The following is a 19903-nucleotide window of genomic DNA, read 5'->3' as shown; positions in this document are numbered from 1 at the left end:
GTAAACACTCTAGAAGTCACAATTTTGGCCCAATCATCATGAAAGTTAATCAAAACATTGGTTTTATTGATATGTCGGACGAGTTCGAAAATTGTCCAGATCGGTGAAAAAACATGGCCGCCAGTGGGCGGGGCATTTTTCTCTATATGAATATATTGAAAACATGTGAACACTAGAAGTCACATTTTTTGCCCAATTTTCATGAAATTTGGTCAGAACATTTGTTTCCTTGATACGAGAGTTGAGTTGGAAAATGGTTTCGGTCAGTGGAATAACATGGCTGCCGGGGGGGGGGGGCAGTTTTTTTATATTTATATAGTAAAAAAAAGCTTGTGAACACTCTAGAAGTCACATTTTTTGCCTAATCATCATGAAACTTGGTGAATAGATTTTTTTTAATGTATATCTCAGATGAGTTTGCAAATCGTCCCGATGGGTCAATAAACATGGCTGCCAGGGGGGGTGGGGCAGTTTTCCTTATGTGACTATATAGAGAGAAACCTTGTGATCGAACACTATAGAAGTCACATTTTTTGCCTAATCATCGTGAAACTAAGTCAATACATTGGTTTTATTGATTTCTTGGACAAGTTGGAAAATGGCTCAGATCGGTCAAACACTACTTTTTAGCTCACCTGATTGCTCAGGTGAGGTTTTATAATTGGTCTTTGTCCGCTGTCTGTCCGTCCACATTTGGTTTGTAAACACTCTAGCATTCAAATTTCTCAAGCATTCTTTATCAAAGTTGCTGAAAGATCTCAGTCAAGTTTGATGATGAGCAAAATCACATAATTAATGCCATAATTATTGCCCTTAGATTGTCCAAATTTTCATTATATTATACAAAATCCTTGTAAGCAAAGTTTGATGTTTGGTGGGTCAACTCAAAATATAGGTCACCATTTCAAATCTTACAAAAACAAAAACACTCCCTACGCCAGAGTTTTGGTTCAATAATGATGAAACTTGACCAGGATGTTTGTCTGGTCAATATCTAGGTCATGTTTGACATTAGGTAAAGATTGAATGAACGGACTCCTCTCAGGTGAGCGAACCAGGGCCATCTTGGCCCTCTTGTTTTAATGATGTTGCTCATAGTTGCTCAATCAACATAAATCTTGCTAACAATATTTGTTCTAATGACTATGAGGTCTTGCCTGAGTTTCAAAATGGTTCTGGTCTGTTGAAAAACGTGGCACTGGGGGGGAGGTAGCAGTTTCTCTAAAATGGCTTTAGTGAAACCTTGTGAATACACTTGAAATGACATTGAAATGACATTGTTTGCACTTCATAAGACTTGATCAGAACATTTCTTCATAAACCATCTCAGTTAAGTGTGAAATTGGGTGGTCTTATTAAAAGCCCGGCAACCAGAGGGCTGGACAGTTTTCTAAAGATTGCTATAATCAACCTTTCAAACACACTAGGAGTAAATATTTTGCCCAATCATCGTGAAAATTGCTTACATCATTTGTTCTAATTATATTGTGGCAATGGTTCAAAAATGATTCCAGTCCATTGAAAACATTGCCGCCAGTGTGTGGGGCAGTTTTCCATATATGGCTATAGTGAACTTTGTATTAATTAAAATGAAAATTGCTCAGAATATTTGTTCTCATGATGTGTTGGTTGACTTCAAAATAACTTTTTGTCATTTATTTAAACAGGTTTTTTGCCAGGGTGCACAGAAGTTTTCTAATATTAATAAAATTGGGTTTGAACTTGTCTTCTTATGATTTCTGGGTAGAGTTAGAAAAATCTGTTCTGTTAAAAAAGAACTAGGGTAGGTTGGCAGTTTTCCTTATGGCTATAATTTGAGAAAACCAGCTCAGATCAGTTAAGCTCATTTAATATGCGGAGAGCGCCTTTTGTCCTTTTGTTTTGTTTATTTTGTTGAACCTTACGAGACTTATGTTTGGTATGTAAATAGTGTACAGTATGGTTAATGTATTTACGTAACATTAGATGTTTTTAGACAACCGTTATGTAAAAATGGTGAAGTGGTAGTTTCCTTGAATATTGGTTCCACTCTATCTAGTTTTCACACTTGACAGTCAATGTTAACTGAAGTACTGTATATTTCAGAGAGCCAGTGTGCCTCCCATGAGTGAGATGTTGGCCTCTGCCAGGAGTCAGTGTGTCTGCCACGCCTCCCTGCTTTTACAGGGTCTCCTTACAGCTCCCAGGTAACATAACCAGTGTGTGTAGATAGACCGTCTACTATATAAGTGGTGTAGGAGTAAAAGAGCATGTTTCCATGCATAAGCACCAGGCTACTAAGTCTGATTTCAATGCCACAATTGAAAGTGAAGTACAAGAAATTCATCTTCATCACACTGTCCAGAGCATACATTGGTCCAACATTGAAGGATTTTCAAGTCATCAAGTTACAGGTGCAAGCATGATGTGTTTGCACGCAAGATCCATGGCCTTGGTCCAACCTCAATATCACAATTTAAGATCCATTGTCTGATATAACGAAACTCTTTGTCTGGAGCATAACTACCGGCATGTCCAGCATGGATTAAAATTAGGGATGGCAAAATTATTCGAATATTCGATTGAATGGTCAGTATTCGAATAACAGAATTGATATTCGCATATTCGCATTTTTTTTCCAAACGTAATTGCCTTAATATGTAATGACCTGTCTGATGTGACGTTCTCCGTGTCAAACCAGGTATGTGTATTAGTACGTTAATACACATACCTGGTCAAACTGATAACACGGCCCGTATCAGCGTTGATTGCGCAATGCAATATACACACTCTAAGAAAGGCCCCGAACTGTTGTTTGTCAATGGGGTGCCAATTAACGGCTTCATTTGAATGGCGAATAATAATTAAGTTTCTGTGATCACAGTATAAACAGCCATTAAAATGAGTGAATTACTCACTTTGCGCATAATTTATATTTCAGCTGATCTGTCGATCAGATCTCCGACTTTCATTCATAAAATACCGGATTATTACGCTGGTGGAAAATGTATCGGCATGTTTTGGTTTTATTTAGTTACAGCGCAGTGCTTTCAGTGTATAAGCTCCGCCCATAATTATTCCAGAATTACCCATTGACGATTTTCTTCTCTGTTTATATGAAATTTGGCACGTGCCGTGCTAAATCGAGGCTCGCTTTACGTAACCTACGACGGGCTTCTTGGTTTCTAACCGGCAACGGTCGGCTAGGCAACGACATATGACATTATTCTCGTTTGGAAAAATACGACTTTGAGTTAGTATTGTGCTTGTTAATTTTGCAAAGAAAGTGGATCATTGGTTCAGCGCGAAAAATGACAAAAGTGTGTCGCTTTGGCATTAAAGTACGTTATAAAGCAAAATAAAATTCTATGACATGATGTTTTTCCTTATATTTGCTCTTGAATATTTGGTGTACTTTGCATGCCTTATGATATGTTTCTTTATAAAAATGTACACGCAATCGTTACTTTCAAATTTCAAATAAAAATAAAATGATATAACATGAAATTTTCTCTTCTATTTGTGCCCGATTACAGTATCGGTCATAGTATGAGCCGACAGCGATACAATTATTTGATAGCAACGTAAACAAACAGCCTCGTATTCAGCATACAGATATAACTTACAAAGCAATTGAAGTTAACACACAACAAGTTTCACTCTTTTCTGATATATTTCGCTTAAATAGGCTTTACAAAAGTTTGTTTTTACAATTAAGCTACATTTTCTTTCTATTTCTCAACACAACAATTGTATATTCAATTGTATTTCTGTGTCAATTTATATTAAATATCCCAACTGGATACTAAACTGAGTAAAAGAAGTTATATCCAACCAGCCGTTTTATGCGAATATTCGAATATTCGATTGAATGGATTTGCGAATATTCGAATACCGCTATAGGTATTCGATGCCATCCCTAATTAAAATCTGAATGAATTAGCAGAATTTATAAGAATGATAGGTTTCATTGTAATACACACAACCCTGGCCTTTTGGTTCAAGGTCAAGAACACAATTCAAGGTGAAAAGTAGAAATTTTTTAATAGCTTCGCACAACTGAAAAAAATGAGACTTAATGAACATTTTGAGTGGTGAAAGGTGTAGGTCAAGGTCATCCTTCAAGGTCAAAGGTCAAATATATGGCGTCTGTCCGTCCGAAAACTTTAACATTGACCATTACTTTTTCAATATTGAAGATAGCAACTTGATATTTTGCATGCATGTGTATCTCATGGAGCTTAACATTTTGAGTAGTGAAAGGTGAAGGTCAATGTCATCCTTCAAGGTCAAATGTCGAATATATGGCCTCTGTCCGTCCGTCCGAAAACTTTAACATTGGCCATCACTATTTCAATATTGAAGATAGCAACTTGATATTTTGCATGCATGTGTATCCCATGGAGCTGCACATTTTGAAAGGTGAAAGGTCAAGGTCATCCTTCAAGGTCAAATATATGGCATCTGTTCGTTCGTCCGAAAATTTTAACTTTCGCCATAACTTTTTTATGACCCTGAAGGGTGGCATATAGTTTTTGAACTGTCCATCTGTCTGTTCGTCAGTCAGTCTGTCTGTTCGTCAGTCAGTTTATCAGTCAGTCTGTCCATCTGTGCGTACGTCCAAAAACTTTAACATTGCCCATAACTTTTGCAATATTGAAGATAGCAACTTGATATTTGGCATGCATGTGTATCTCATGGAGCTGCACACTTTGAGTGATGAAAGGTCAAGGTCATCCTTCAAGGTGAAAGGTCAAGGTCAAATGTCAAATTTTGCAATATTGAAAATAGTAACTTGATATTTGGCTTGCATGTGTATCTCATGGAGCTGCACATTTTGAGTGATGAAAGGTCAAGGTCATCCTTCAAGGTCAAGGTCAAAGGTCAAATTTTGCAATATTGAAGATAGCAACTTGATATTTGGCATTCATGCATATCTCATTGAGCTGCTCATTTTGAGTGGTTGAAGGTCAAGGTCATCCTTCAAGGTCAAAGGTCAAATTTTGCAATATTGAGGATAGCAACTCGATATTTGACATGCATTCGTATCTCATGGAGCTGCACATTTTGAGTGGTAAAAGGTCAAGGTCAAAGGTCAAATTTTGCAATATTGAAGATATCAACTCGATATTTGGCATGCATGCGTATCACATGGAGCTGCACATTTTGAGTGGTGAAAGGTCAAAGTCAAGGTCATCCTTCAAGGTCAAGGTCAAAGATTTTTTTTTTTTGCAATATTGACGATAGCAACTTGATATTTGGCATGCATGTGTATCTCATGGAGCTGCACATTTTGAGTGGTGAAAGGTCAAGGTCATCCTTCAAGGTCAAGGTCAAAGGTCAAATTTTGCAATATTAAAGATAGCAACTCGATATTTGGCATGCATGCATATCTCATGGACCTGCACATTTTGAGTGGCGAAAGGTCAAGGTCATCCTTCAAGGTCAAGGTCAAAGGTCAAATTTTGCAATATTGATGATAGCAACTCCATATTTGGCATGCATGCGTATCTCATGGAGCTTCACATTTTGAGTGGTGAAAGGTCAAGGTCATCCTTCAAGGTCAAAGGTAAAATAAATGGCTTCAAAGCGGCGCAGTAGGGGGCATTGTGTTTCACAAACACAGCTCTTGTTTTTTAATATTTGAGATTAGCTCAGCGATTTATTTCCTTCTTCATAAAGTATCGGAAAACTGCACTTTCCCTATTGGGAAAGGACTACAAATTTCCCAATTGCTTTCCCCAAAATCCCCAATTTAAGGTTTACATTTTTTTTTATTAGAAATAAAATGCAACATTAAGTTGTATTCTCTATGCAGCTCTATGGCTTGAACCTAAGTAAATATAATATTGACAACTTAGCAAAACTAAGTTATCAATTTTAAGGTATTTGTGAGCAAAAAATAAAATACATAAATTTCCTTATGTGAATACTTTACGATGCAAATTTTCCCAATTTCAGGGGTTTTCGTGCCATTCTTTCTTCTAATTGGGCTGGTACTGTTTTTTTCCCAATTAGACAAAATAAATCACTGCAGCATTATTCTACTGACTGGAGTATGCAATTACCAGGCCCCTAGGCCAAAGGCCAGGTCACAAGTTAAATTTTAATTGAATAAGGTCAATCTACCCCTAACACTTTGTACTGAATGGATGTTTACTTAACATCACTTTTCAGAAATGACATTCATTGTGAGATAGAATGTGGCAGGTAATAATCAGGTCCCTAGGTCAAAAACCAAGGTCAGATTTTATTGTCAAATAAAGGAATTACCACAAAACTATAACACTTTGTCCAGCATGGTTCTTAGACTAAAAAGTGTTGTTAAAAAAAAACTAAAAAACTTATGTATTTCCAACATAAGTTTTAGTGAGTCTACCTTCATTGATTACAGATCAAGTTCGAGTTTTATTCTGGTCCATATTTTTTGGCAAGGTAATGGGCCTAACTTTAAAGTAATTTTCCGGATTAAAAAAACAAACTTTCAGATACTTACATGGTTTCTGAGTCTACCTATCGACTTACAGATTAAGTTTGAGTTTCGTTCTGGTCCGTTTATTGCATATAGTGATTGCATTTCCATCTTTCCGTCGCACTTTTGCGTTTAGGTTTCGAAAAATGCGCATAACTTCTATGTCACTTCAGATGTAACCTTCATATTTGGTATCATATGCATGTGTATATTTTGACCCCTTTGACCTTGACCTTGAACTTAGGGTCCCCATTTAGGTTTCGAAATCTGCATTAAGGTTTCGAAAAAGCATTTTTCGATTAAGGTTTCGAAAAAGCATTTTTCGGGGGCATATGTCTTCCTATGAAGACAGCTCTTGTTTTTACAAAGTTCAGTCATTGAACAATTTTTTTAGTAACACTTTTCTGGATTTTTCTCAGAAACGCTTTCAGATACATGTACTAACCTAATTTTTTGTGTGAGTCTACTTGCATGACTTTCTGATCAAGGCTGAGTTTTTTCTGTTCCATAGATATTTAACAACGTTACAATCTTTCTTTAAGTAACAATTTCCACGTCATTTTTTTCCCTAACACTAAAAAGTGCACTAGGGGCATTGCGTTTCACAGACACAGCTCTTGTTGGGTGGGATGACAAGCACATGGTCTTGGTCCCAACATGTCATATTTGAAATCACAGATATAGGTCAACACTTTATTCAACACACATAATTATTTTTTTTAAATGTGTTTAGCGCACCTGAGCATGTAGCAGTTGCACTGTATATTTGCATGTCCGTCACATTTGTGCAAATTTTCCTGTTCAAGCCATAACTTTTCCATGTATTGACGGATTTTTTAATAATGTTGCCTAAATGTCCACCATCATAATACAACATGTCGGCTGTAACACTCCTCTGGTCAAGTACACAGGTAGTGGTTTAAATTTAAATTTTGTCATAAATTTCAACAGCTTGAAAATGTTTGTCTCAGCCATAAGGTTGCCATATATTGAGATATTTAAAATAACTTGGCATAAAAGTAAATGATAATAAGACTAAGATTCATTTGTAAAAACACGTCCCCCAGCCTGCCTCAAAGGTCAATGTCAAAAGTCTAATACAAAAAGCCATAAAACAGCCTGAACATTCCATGTCTCTGCCATACATTAACCATACATAGATGAATGTACCATACATTGATGAATTTACCATACATTGATGAATTTACCATACATTGATGAATTCTAAAATGCTTTGGCACACATGCACGTCATCACAAGATGACCTGTCGCATGTTGCACTTGTCTGTGTAACTCAAAGGTCAAGGTCAGACTTCAAAACAGCTTATTTGCACTGTAACTTTGTCATTAATTATGCTATTTTAAGATAACTCACCACTAGTGACAGCCATGAGGACACAGCATTTCATGTGTTACACCTGTCTCCCTACCTCATAGGTCAGCTTCAAAGGTCTCAGTCGGCTGTAATACAGCTTGTCCAGGCTGCAAGTTTTTCATTCATAATTCAATTTAATGACAACTTACCAAAGGCCTAACATGAAAAGACTGAGTGTTACATATATCACCTATCTCATTACTAAATAGGTCAAAAATCAAATTTCGTCATGAACAGCTTTTTTTAAATTTTAGCAGAGTTTTGAGACAAAATTAAAATGTGAGTGCCAGTTGACACATGTATTATTTATTTAGGTCTATCCAATTGTTAACCAGGTTTTAGGAAAAAACTGGTTATTAGATTGGCGAATGTCGGCTAGGGGGCTGGCGGGCGGGTGGAACAAGATTGTCCGCACCAAAACTATGTGGTTCATTGTGAGATTTTAAAATCATTTGGCACATTTGTTCACCATCATTGGACGTGGTGTTGCTCGAAAGAATTACGTCAATATCTCCTAAGTCAGGGTCACACTTTGAGTTCAAAGGTAAAAAATGGCCATAAATGATCTTCTCCGGGCCATTACTATGTCATTCATTGTGAGATATTAAAATTACTTGGTACATTTGTTCACAATCATTGGACGGTGTGTCATTCGAAAGAATTACATCAATATCTCCAAGGTCAAGGTCACTCTTTGAGTTCAAAGATCAAAAATGGCCATAAATGATCTTGTCTGGGCCATGACTATGTCATTCATTGTGAGATTTTAAAATTACTCAGTACATTTGTTCACAATCATTGGACGTTAAGTCATGCGATAGAATTTCGGCGATATCTCCAAGGTCAAGATGAGCTTGTCCGGGCCATAACTATGTCATTTATTTTGAGATTTTAAAATGAATCTGTACATTAATTTTGTTCACAGTCAATGGACGGCTTGTCATGCGAAAGAATTCAAGAGTTCAAAGGTCCAAATGGCCATAAATGATAATGGCATAATAATTCTTAAAAATCGCCATTAGCTTTTCCTGTTTTGTGAAGACAGCTTTCAAAATATTATGTGTCAATGCAGCATGTGGGGGTATACATCACGTCTGTGACAAAGCTCTCTAGTTATTATCACTGCCGAAAAAAAAATCAGAGGGGATATAGTAATTGGTCCTGTCCGTCTGTCCGTCGGGCTGAAACTTTGTCCGGAGCATAACTCCAAATCTATTCAATGGATTTACTTTAAACTTAGAATATATTCAGATGGCAACTAGGAGAAGTGCAGTGACCAAGACTCTATCTACCTTAGTTTTTGAATTATCTCCCCTTTTATATGATTTTAAAGTAAATTTTTGTCCGGAGCATAACTCTAAATCTACTGAAGGGATTTACTTGAAACTTGAAATATAAACAGATGGCAAGTAGGAGAAGTACAGTGACCAAGAACTATAACTCTATCTACCTTAGTTTTTGAATTATCTCCCCTTTTATATAATTTTAAAGTAAATTTTTGTCCAGAGCATAACTCTAAATCTACTGAAGGGATTTACTTAAAACTTGAAATATAAACAGATGGCTAGTAGGAGAAGTGCAGTGACCAAGAACCATAACTCTATCTACCTTAGTTTTTGAATTATCTCCCCTTTTATATAACTTTAAAGTAAATTTTGTCCGGAGCATAACTCTAAATGTACTAAAGGGATTTACTTGAAACTTGAAATATAAACATATGGCTACTAAGAGAAGTGCAGTGACCAAGAACCATAACTCTATCTACCTTAGTTTTTTAATTATCTCCCCCTTTATATAATTTTAAAGTAAATTTTTGTCAGGAGCATAACTCTAAATCTACTGAAGGGATTTACTTGAAACTTCAAACTTAAACAGATGGCAAGAAGGAGAAGTGCAGTGACTAAGAACCATAACTCTATCTACCTTAGTGTTTGAATTATATCCCTTTATTTAATTTCAAAGTAAATTTTTGTCCGGAGCATAATGAATCATCTTCCTTTATTTGTTTTTACAAATATTATTCTACTCTCTAAAACAAATGTTGTCATACAAGCAAACACATTTCGGCGGGGATTTGGCACTACTGTGACAAGCTCTTGTAAATATTTTTTTTTTGAAATCCTGGTTTTGTGACAATTTTGTCCCTTGTTTTCTTTCTAAGATCTAGTTGGTCAAGTCTTCAACAATCTGTGTTGTTGAACGTAGGTTAGTGATTAAGGGCCATATGGCCCTCTTGTTTAGATAACTTTGCAGAAGTGGTGACATTATATTATTAAGGAGTATCACATGAAAGACTCAGGGTTATTTTTAAGGTCACAGTTTTAGGTCAAATGTGAATACAAGAAATCAAGAATTAGTACTTTTTTCAAGAGAATTACTTTGACAAGCATTGGTTTTCAGATTATACTGCAGAAATGAAAAGTATTGTTTACATTGTGTCATCCGCAGAACACAAGACAAGGTCACTATAAAGTTGTAATTTTAAAACATATTCTTCAGCATAAATAAGATTTTCAAATATATTGGCCAAAGTGAAGCATACACACACACACAAAAAGAATCAGGTGTCTATGTCAAAGAGAATTGCCATATTTTAAGGTCAAATGTAATTATTCAATTTACACTTTATCCCATCTTTAACTTACAAAAGACTATTGATGTGTGTATATTTGTGACAATTAAACTCGTGTTTGTACTTGTAGACTTTCATCTGTTTTAGTGTGTTATGAAAATGTATTGTAAAAGTTGACAAACATGTAATGTTTATGCTCTTTAGATATTCTTGGTACATTTAACAAAATCTAATGGGTAAATGCACTTTTGTCATGTTTGTTTGTTTGTTTTCAGATCGGAAGTGTGCATGTCTGTGCTGCTTCCATATCTGTTGTCTCACAGCCTGCCACGGGGCTTCCTCTCTGAGCTCATCTTTACAATACACAGAGATACAGAATCATTCAAAAAGGTTCAGTGTAGTTGCTAAAAAGTTGTTAGCTTTATGGTGGTTAATATCCATATGGATTACACATATTTTATCTAAGTCAAAATAATAAAAGTAATTTTTTACAAAGCTTAACTGCTTTCAAAAGCGTGTGTGCCTAGAGAGTACTTATCACAAGTTTGTTTAAGGATGGCATCATACTTTGCAAATAGGAAGATGTGAGAATCAAATCTATGCAGAAAATTTAAAGCCATCGACCATAAAATATCTGCTGGACCCTTAGATTTTTTCTCAAAATTCTTATTTATTGCATACAAGAAATACTGGAAGAACAAGGCTGGGAAACTGTTATCAAAATGCTATTTTATACTCTGAAATATACAATTAAATAACAATTTTGACAATGAGCAATAATTTTATCATAAATTATGAATGGAAAGTTTAAGATTGTAAAGAAGCAAGATAAATTCATTCAAGTAATGAATATCTAGCAACTTGAAATAGATAGCCTTATTTAAAGTGAACATAGGCAAACTTTGTAGACTTTGTTTGTTTTTTATAAAAAAATATTCAAATAAAAATCCGTTGATTTATTTGTTATTTTTAGCTCACCTGAGCACAAGGTGCTCATGGTGAGCTTTTGTGATCGCCTTTTGTCCGTCATCCGTTGTGCGACGTCAACATTTGCCTTGTTCACTCTCTAGAGGCCACATTTATTGTCCAATCTTCATGAAATTTGGTCAGAAGATTGGTTTCAATGATAAATTGGATGAGTTCGAAAATGGTTACGTTTGCTTGAAAAACATGGCTGCTAAGAGGCGGGGCATTTTTCCTTATATGGCTATATATGGCTATAGCAAAATCTTGTTAACACTCTAGAGGCCACATTTATTGTCCGATCCTCATAAAACTTGGTCAGAAGATTCATCCCAATGATATCTTGGACGAGTTCGCAAATGATGTCGGTTGGTTGAAAAACATGGCCGCCAGGGGGCCGGGCATTTTTCCTTATATGGCTATAGTAAAACCTTGTTAACACTCTAGAGGCCACATTTATTTTCTGATCTTCATGAAACTTGCTCAGAAGATTTGTCCCAATGATATCTTGAATGAGTTCAGAAATGGTAACCTTTGCTTAAAAAAAACATGGCTGCCAAGGGGCGGGTAGTTTTCTCTATATGTATATAGTGAAAACAGTCTAGTTGTGATAAGCCATAATGTTAAAGAAAGATAAACTGTACATACTTTCTAATAGTTAAGTAATAGTTAAGTCCCTTGTATAAACCTGGGACTTCTTTCATAAAATGTGGTGTACATAAAGACAGTAGTTTGCATGCAATTTAATAAACCTATTTCATAAAATAAATGCACATGTACTAATGCCCTGTAGAGCCTTATCTTTGATCTTTACTGATAAGCCAAGTTAACCTACTGTGTTTTGGTGTATTTAGCAGACTGTGCTATAGAAACTGTTTCCATGGCAACCTTGTTATTTGGCATTTTCTAAATTATAAAGACTCTTTTGATTAAAATAACTTTTGTAAATTCTTCTTATTTTTTACATTTGAGTAACTGGAGTTTTGCACTCTCCATTAATTGTGTTCTTTAGATTAAGTTAGACTTATTTTATAAACTAAATTTTTGAAGCAACTTCTAGACTAACAGAAACTAATATTAATATCAGTTTTTTTGACAGATTGTGAACTTCTTGGATATGACAGTTGAGTTCGAAAATGGTTTGGACCGGTAAAAAAACTTGGCCGCCAGGGGGGGTCATTTTCCTTATATTTATTCAGTAAAAAAAGCTTGTGAACACTCTCGAAGTCACATTTTTTTGCCTAATCATCATATTTTTTTTTAAACATCGATTTTATAAATATATCTCGTACGAGATCAAAAATGGTCATGATGGGTGCAAAAACATGGCAAATTATTACAATTTTTTATAACTTTTAAATTCATTGATGATAGTTAATAACTTATAAATTCATTAATGATAGATCAGGTATATTTTCATTGTATGATAATTCTTAAGAAATGAAATAAATGCTTTAAACTCTCTGTAAGTGCAGATAGTTTACATCAGTGGTCAGTGATGATCTTTGATCAGTGCTTATCTTTACCTGGATGCTAAGAATAGCAGTGCTCTCATTTGATTGGATGTTTACCTATGTTACTATGCCTGCTACACTTCAGAATCAGGGGACTGGCACATGCATAGTTTCTACAGTCATATTTTCAACCAATCAAATAGCGGTACTGTATTTGCTGCCAGACTGCTTGTTGCTACGCTTCACACGCCATTCGTTAAATCAATAGTGAAAAGTGTTGCTTACGAAAGTATTAATCAAATAATTTCAAAATGGTAATAGAATGTGCGTGGGGGACATGCAAGGCCGATGCCCGATTCCCTGACAGAATGAACGGTGCTAAATTCATAACCTTCCCTAAGCCAAAACTCAGTTAGAAAAATGTTTAAGATGGATTAAAGCTTGCGGTCGTCCACACGAGCAGCTCAATGTTACGAAAATAGATGTAAACAAGGTCGTTTGTTCCACGGTAAGAACTTAATTTACTTTATAATATTTTTTATGCTCCCCGAAAATTTTCGGGGAGCATATAGTTGCCAGTTTGAAGTTCCTTCCCTACTTCCTTCCTTCCGTCACACTTTTGTTACCGTTTCTCATAGCACCTTCAATACTTTACCGATCTCTTTCATATTTGGCATGTAGGTACCTTGCACGGACCTCTACCTTTTGATGAGGTTTGAGGTCACTGGGGTCAAGGTCAAGGTCACAGAGGCTAATAATAGATTTTTTTAGGTGGTTATTAACACATAGATTGATAAAGCGCATCATCGGGGAGCATCCATCAATTTCACTGATATTCTTGTCTTTAATGATTGCTATTTTATGTACTAGAGATACTCTTTTTCGTCCATTGTGATGATAATCATTAATGTAAACTTCACCTTTATCAGTGCTAATGTGTGCATACATGTACTGTACATGTACAAATCTAAATTAAATGTTTATGCCCTGGTTAGTAAACTGTTAAAATGTAAACACTGTCAACCATCCAAGAGGTTAAATCTCTGCCTGTTGAATCATGCAAATGGTAAACAAAGTTGGTAAAGGTTTTTTAATTTAATTATTTAACTTCTTGCAGCATTTTTTGGGAAAACAAATACATGTTCAGTAGCTGTATTAAATAAATGTATTTCTTGCAGCACTTTGTCGGTGGTGCAGGACCAACAGACATGTTCCCAGACCCAATGCAAGCCGATGGCTCTCGTACCACTCCAACCAGCCCCCCACCAAAACAAAGAAAATTGGAAGGCAATTTTAATGGGGACAGTCACAAAGAGTAAGTAGTTTTATCCGCATAGGAAATAATTTCTTATATATGTTACTGTTATCAATCATTTAATGAATCATTATTTACAAAACAAAATAATTGATTCAATGTGTGGAATTCTTTAATATTGCCCTTGGCATTATTAAGCCAGCCAAAGTAATTTTAAAAGTGTTTTCTTTTAAGCAGCACTTTATTACAATATAAAGATTATTATGCAAATGAAGTACATAATTGACATAAAAAACTGTAGATACACAGACACATTCGTGAGAACATACATGGATTCTGTTTATTTTCACATTTGAATTTCAGAAACGCAACGACAGATTTCAAGTCTGTAGACTCCATCAGGCATCATATAGATATCAGCTGCCAAACAGATGCAGGTAAACATTTAGTGGCTACTTTTTTGATAAGGTAGGGCAAACTGTTCAACGAAAAATGACACAGCAATAAGCATCGATTCCATGAAATTTACATCTGGGAAAATACGCTTAACAAACAAGTCTTTCTCATTTGGGCAGAATACAATGAACTCACAGAAATCACATCCATTTTATTTCTATAATTCCTGCCTGTCCATTGTCACAAAGTTTGCCATCTGGAGTGGCACAGAGAAAAGGAAACTCATTGTTCACAACAAAACCACATTTGTGAATATGTCTGTCTGGAAATTGAGTTAGATATTTTGATTTTGCTTTACTTTCATTTCTGCCTCAATAGTTTAAGGAAGCTGCATGAACAATACTAGGATGAAATAACCTCTTTAACATTTTTTCACTAGGTGCAGACTTCCTTTTCAGAACATCTCTAAATTTAGATGCTGTACATCTGTTTTTTCTTGCAGAATACCACAGAGTACACTCTGCTTGTAGCCTTGTTGACTTCTCAAGGTTTTCAGGATCTGTCAGTAAAAATTCTTTTTTCAGCATTTCAAACATTAGGGGAAGTTTTACTGGGGCTGGTTTTATAACGGACAGGTCTCCGCACCCTCCAGTCGGGACAGGTTTAACTTCTTTAAGATTCCTCGTCTGAAAAAAAAATTAATAATGTGTTGTTTTGTTTTAGGTCTACAAGAGACAAATCCACTTCAAATGGCACGACAAATGGCACTGCTTCAGGCTGAAAATACCAATCTGAAGGAAGCAATTAGAAAAAAAGACAAAGAAATTAGTAGTATGAGAGTAACTATTAAAGAACAGCAAAGAAAAATACAACTACAAGAACACTTTAGTGCTGAAGGCATAAGGAACAGAGAAAAGTCATTGAAGGGCTTATTTGTTTACTACACTGGAATAACTTATATCAATTTTTTATTTCTATTTGCCTTTCTTTTTCCTAACCCAGATGAAAAACAAAAATATGGCAGGAGTGGCTTAAAAATGCTTTCAAATGAAAATGCTTTACTTTTAACTTTGTGCAGATTAAGACATGGCTTTGGTCTCAAGGATTTAGCAATGAGATTCAACATATCATTACAATCTGCTGGAATTGTGTTTAATACTATGTTGGATATTATGTATTTCAAGTTTGGCCAAGTATCAATCTGGCCTCATAGGGATGTTATTATTTCTAAAATGCCAAAAGATTTCAAAAAAGATTTTCAAAACACTCTTATCATAATAGATGGAACTGAAATTAAAACACAAGTACCTAATGCTCTTGGGCTACACAGTCAACTTTACAGTGATTATAAGACATCTACAGCCTTAAAGGCATTGGTTGGTTGTGACCCCAGCGGATCTGTTCATATCTGAATTATTTACAGGGGCAATATCTGATAAATCTATTTGCGAGAAGAGTGGATTTTTTTCATTATTAAAGGTTTTATTAGAACACGGATATATCAATAAAGGAGACGGGGTTATGGCTGATAAAGGTTTTACTATAAAAGATGAGCTTAGTGAAATAGGACTATCACTTAATATTCCACCATTTGCATCCTCTTCCTCCCAAATGACTCCCACAGACACATACTTAACACAGAAAATAGCAAAACATAGAGTGCACATAGAGAGAGTAATTGCAAAAATAAAGACATACAAGTTTATTGGACATAGACTGCAAACTTCATTATTTAAGCAGGCTAACAAAATATGGACTGTGTGTGCTGTGATGACTCTGCATCAGAATGTTTTTGTTAAGGACAAATCATAGACTCATAACTTGCCATTTTAAATATGTTTTAACTAAATATTTTAAAACCAAATAGAGCAAAGTTGGGTAATTTCGACACCTTAAGAGTAAAATTTGATTAAGTCCTGATGTGTCGCAATTACCCTCCAAGTGCCCAAACCTAATGGAAAAACGCCGTTTTGACTTAAGGATTTTGCTAACGAACGTTATTAACGTTGTCGGCATAACTCAAAACTTCCAGCGATTTAACTAAACGCGGCGGAGTGTAATTTCGACAGTTAGCGGGTAATTTCGACAGTTAGCGGGTAATTTCGACACTTGTCTTTGTATTATTTTTCAACAACTGTTCTTATCAGTTATTTACATTTTATCTCTCAATTAATAGAATGTCACGATCTCTTTAATGTCTAGTGTTAATTAGGTTGCGGTGGTTAAGTGAATGTGGTGTCCGCCTAACGATCAGGAGTGCGTGGGTTCGATCTCTACTTCAACCTTGCTCATTATCATCTACACAGACACCAAGTACTGGTTCTTTCCAGGAAACAGACTCGAGAGTGTCTCAATAAGTCGTAGGCTTTCGATGCAATCGAGCTTAAATAAATAGGATTATACTAAACTAGTGTTAATCACTAATAAGAAAATTATAAATAAATTGCATTTAGAGTTCGTATTGTGCCCCCACGTGACTCAATATCTTCACTGAACATATTACATTGTGAGGCAAGTTTTTTTTTATATTGAATAATAAAATAACAGATTTTTTTCCCATTTAATCAATAGAAGTCCATCTTATGATTGTTTAAAATATTGTGACATGTAATCGCAACAAATAACTTATACCGGCGCACAAATATACATGTGGCAAATGAGCCACGGTGGTTTTTTTTCACCTATTGTCACATGCATAATTCGCATATGAATGGATATTGCGCGATCTGCTCGGTTGGGATTTCACACAGGATGGCATCTCCAGTGCACGAGATGTGCCACTTTCTCGGGCATTTCGTGCATGCAACCCATTCACTGGGATCACCGTCATCCGTATCACATCCTGGGCACTGAGCATCATCATTTAAATTGTCGTCGCTCTCAACAAAGTGGACATCTCTTTCGGAGTCAGACGAAGAAGTTGAGTCAGCACGCCTTTTCCTCTGCGCATTAACAATCTCTTTAAGACGCCTTGCCTCCTGTTTCTTTTGCTTCTCTTCTTCGCGGATCTTACGTTTCCGTTCTTTTTCCTCCTCTTTATCTTTCTTGCGCTGCTCTCTTTCTTCTTTTCTCTTTCTCTTAGCATCTTCTTGAGCAACTTTTTCAATCTCGCGGTCTTTCAGCATCTGCAATGCCGCTTGCCCGGAAAGCGCTTTTGGGAGCTTGCTGCGAAGTCTTTTGACAGGGTTTTTGGGGGTTAGCTCTGGTACTCGAAGAGCAAATGACTCGGATACCTGATGTTCCCGGCCAGTTTGTACAACCCTGACGGATCCCTCATTCTGTTGTTGGCTTTGGATTGGAAGCGTATGTGCAGCACTTGTCACCGGCGAAGCTCCAACAGTACCGGGTAAAGATGCGGAACTTTTTGTCAGAGTCTCGGCGCTTGTATTAGTAGCGCTTACAGGCTGGTCACCATTTTCTGAAGGAGCGCTGCAGTGCTTCTCTTTTGAAGAGCCTTCGTCACCACGCGAACCAACAGATACATGTATTTCTGAGGGATGAAGCTTGGATTGGTCAATATTTTCGGGATTCAGTGGAAATAATCCGCATCGCTTAAAACCATGTATGGCATTTTCTATCTTGGAAACATCTTCCCAACATTTGCGAAATACACCAGGAAACTGTTTCTTGGTGAAAGTTTGACCAAGATGTTCAGTGTGCCAGCTTTTCACTTGTCGTTTCCAGGCCGATTTTAATGGACCAAAGAAGCCAACATCACAGGGCTGTAGGACGTGAGTGGCATTTTCAAGCAGGCAGTAGAGTATGATCTGATGATCATAGCAGAACTGCGCCGCGTCAAGACTCATGTGTGTGGAATGCCCATCTACAAACAATATCACGGGCCTTTGTATCTGCTTTTGACCAATGAAGACATCCAGATGGTGCAAAAAGGATAAAAACAGCTGGCTATCCATCCAGCCATTATCTGACATGCCGTATATGGCGTCTGGGAACTCACCTATGCCCGTATCACGGTATCGCTGACCCGGATAGACAATCAACGGTGGAACATAATCTCCACAAGCATTGAAGCAAGCCATGACAGTGATTTGTTGTTTGTTGCTGCTTGTTACCTGGTACACATGTCGTACTCCCTTTTCTGCAAGTACTTTGCCCGTGTTTACGCACAAGGGGAAACCGCTCTCGTCTGCATTGAAGAACCTCTTAGGATCACCGACAAGACGTTCCCAATCATCTACTTCGGTTTTAAGGTAGGTGGTTAAGTTTTGAAACCAATTGGCAATCATCGCTTGGTTCACAATAGCTCGTTGGTGACCAAGAGTAGACGCTGTTCGCTCGGAAATATCAGGGTGGCGCTTCATGAACCCGCTGTACCAATCTTTTCCGGGCAGATTGTTCTTAAAAGGGTTAGATCGACCGTCGTGATCGAGGACTTTCTTGATTTCTAGGCAAAGTTCATATCGTTTAAGTGGGTAACCGATTTTCGCACAGTGCTTGCAGTAATCGACCAACACTTGCTCTTCTGCCTTTGTGAGTACAGTTGTGCGACCAGGTGTTGCACTAACAGATGTTCTCCCAGACAGTTTGTCGAGAAGTGTGGTGCGTGGAATCCCAAAAGTTTGTGCAGCTTTTTTCTAAGACATTCCATTTTCGACCATTTTTATTGCTGCATTTAATTTTGAAGGCGAATATTGCCTGTACTTAGGTTTTGACGCAATTTGCCGTGACATCGTGCTTAAAAAAAAAAAAAAAAAAATCATTAATAACCTTCAAAATCTTTAAAAAGCTCTTTTTTTTAATAATCTGCTTGAAAAAATATAGAAAGAGAGCTAAATACATATATATAATATTCAATCAGCTGCGTCAACAACAATGTAAAGAGTAATTCTATTTAATCAATCTATTTTGCAATGTAGACTATATAAATATATATATGCGCTGGTAATGCTTGAAAACATTTGGAGTGTCGGAATTACCCACCATAGTATAAAATCGGAGGATAATTTCGACACCCCACAAATCATAGTTTAAAAAACGCTTGGCGCCATTCAAACACAAATACAGTGTGAAGTAAAACAAATTTTATACTAGAACTTGTTCAAATACCAGAAATACAGCGAAATACTGAAGGGACGTAATTGACCATTATGTAACCTCCCTTATCAAAGCCCATAACGCTAGAAAAATTCGCAAAGTAATACAATGTACGTATTTTAAATGACTCACCTACATGTAAACAGCGAGACGCTCCATAGAGAGATGTTATCTGGTGACGTCACAACACCAACTACGTCACATTTTACTACGAAATCATACGGGATGATGACGATTTAAGTCTAGTCTTATAAATATTGTGAAAAGTGTCGAAATTAGACGAACTGTCGGAATTACACGACATTGCGCTAACATGTTTTGTATTAAATAAATTATTTGTATTTTTAATTATGTACTGATGTTTCATGGAATGATGTAAAAT

General features: G+C 36.3%; 1 protein-coding gene across 4 annotated transcripts in view; it reads left to right on the top strand.

Annotated features, from left to right (window-relative positions):
• The window catches only part of LOC127832214 (ubiquitin conjugation factor E4 B-like), a 98430-nt gene that overhangs the window by 38958 nt on the left and 39569 nt on the right, over positions 1–19903 (top strand). For all 4 annotated transcript variants that reach the window (XM_052357521.1, XM_052357520.1, XM_052357519.1 and 1 more), the window contains 2 exons: positions 2086–2186; positions 10674–10788. In XM_052357521.1, the coding sequence (XP_052213481.1) occupies positions 2086–2186; positions 10674–10788 (216 nt within the window). The remainder of the gene's footprint in view (positions 1–2085; positions 2187–10673; positions 10789–19903) is intronic.

The sequence above is a fragment of the Dreissena polymorpha genome, chromosome 5 (assembly GCF_020536995.1).
Source record: "Dreissena polymorpha isolate Duluth1 chromosome 5, UMN_Dpol_1.0, whole genome shotgun sequence".
NCBI lineage: Eukaryota > Metazoa > Mollusca > Bivalvia > Myida > Dreissenidae > Dreissena > Dreissena polymorpha.
The sequence above is the reverse complement of the archived record's forward strand: the minus strand, read 5'-3'. Positions and strand labels throughout refer to the sequence as shown.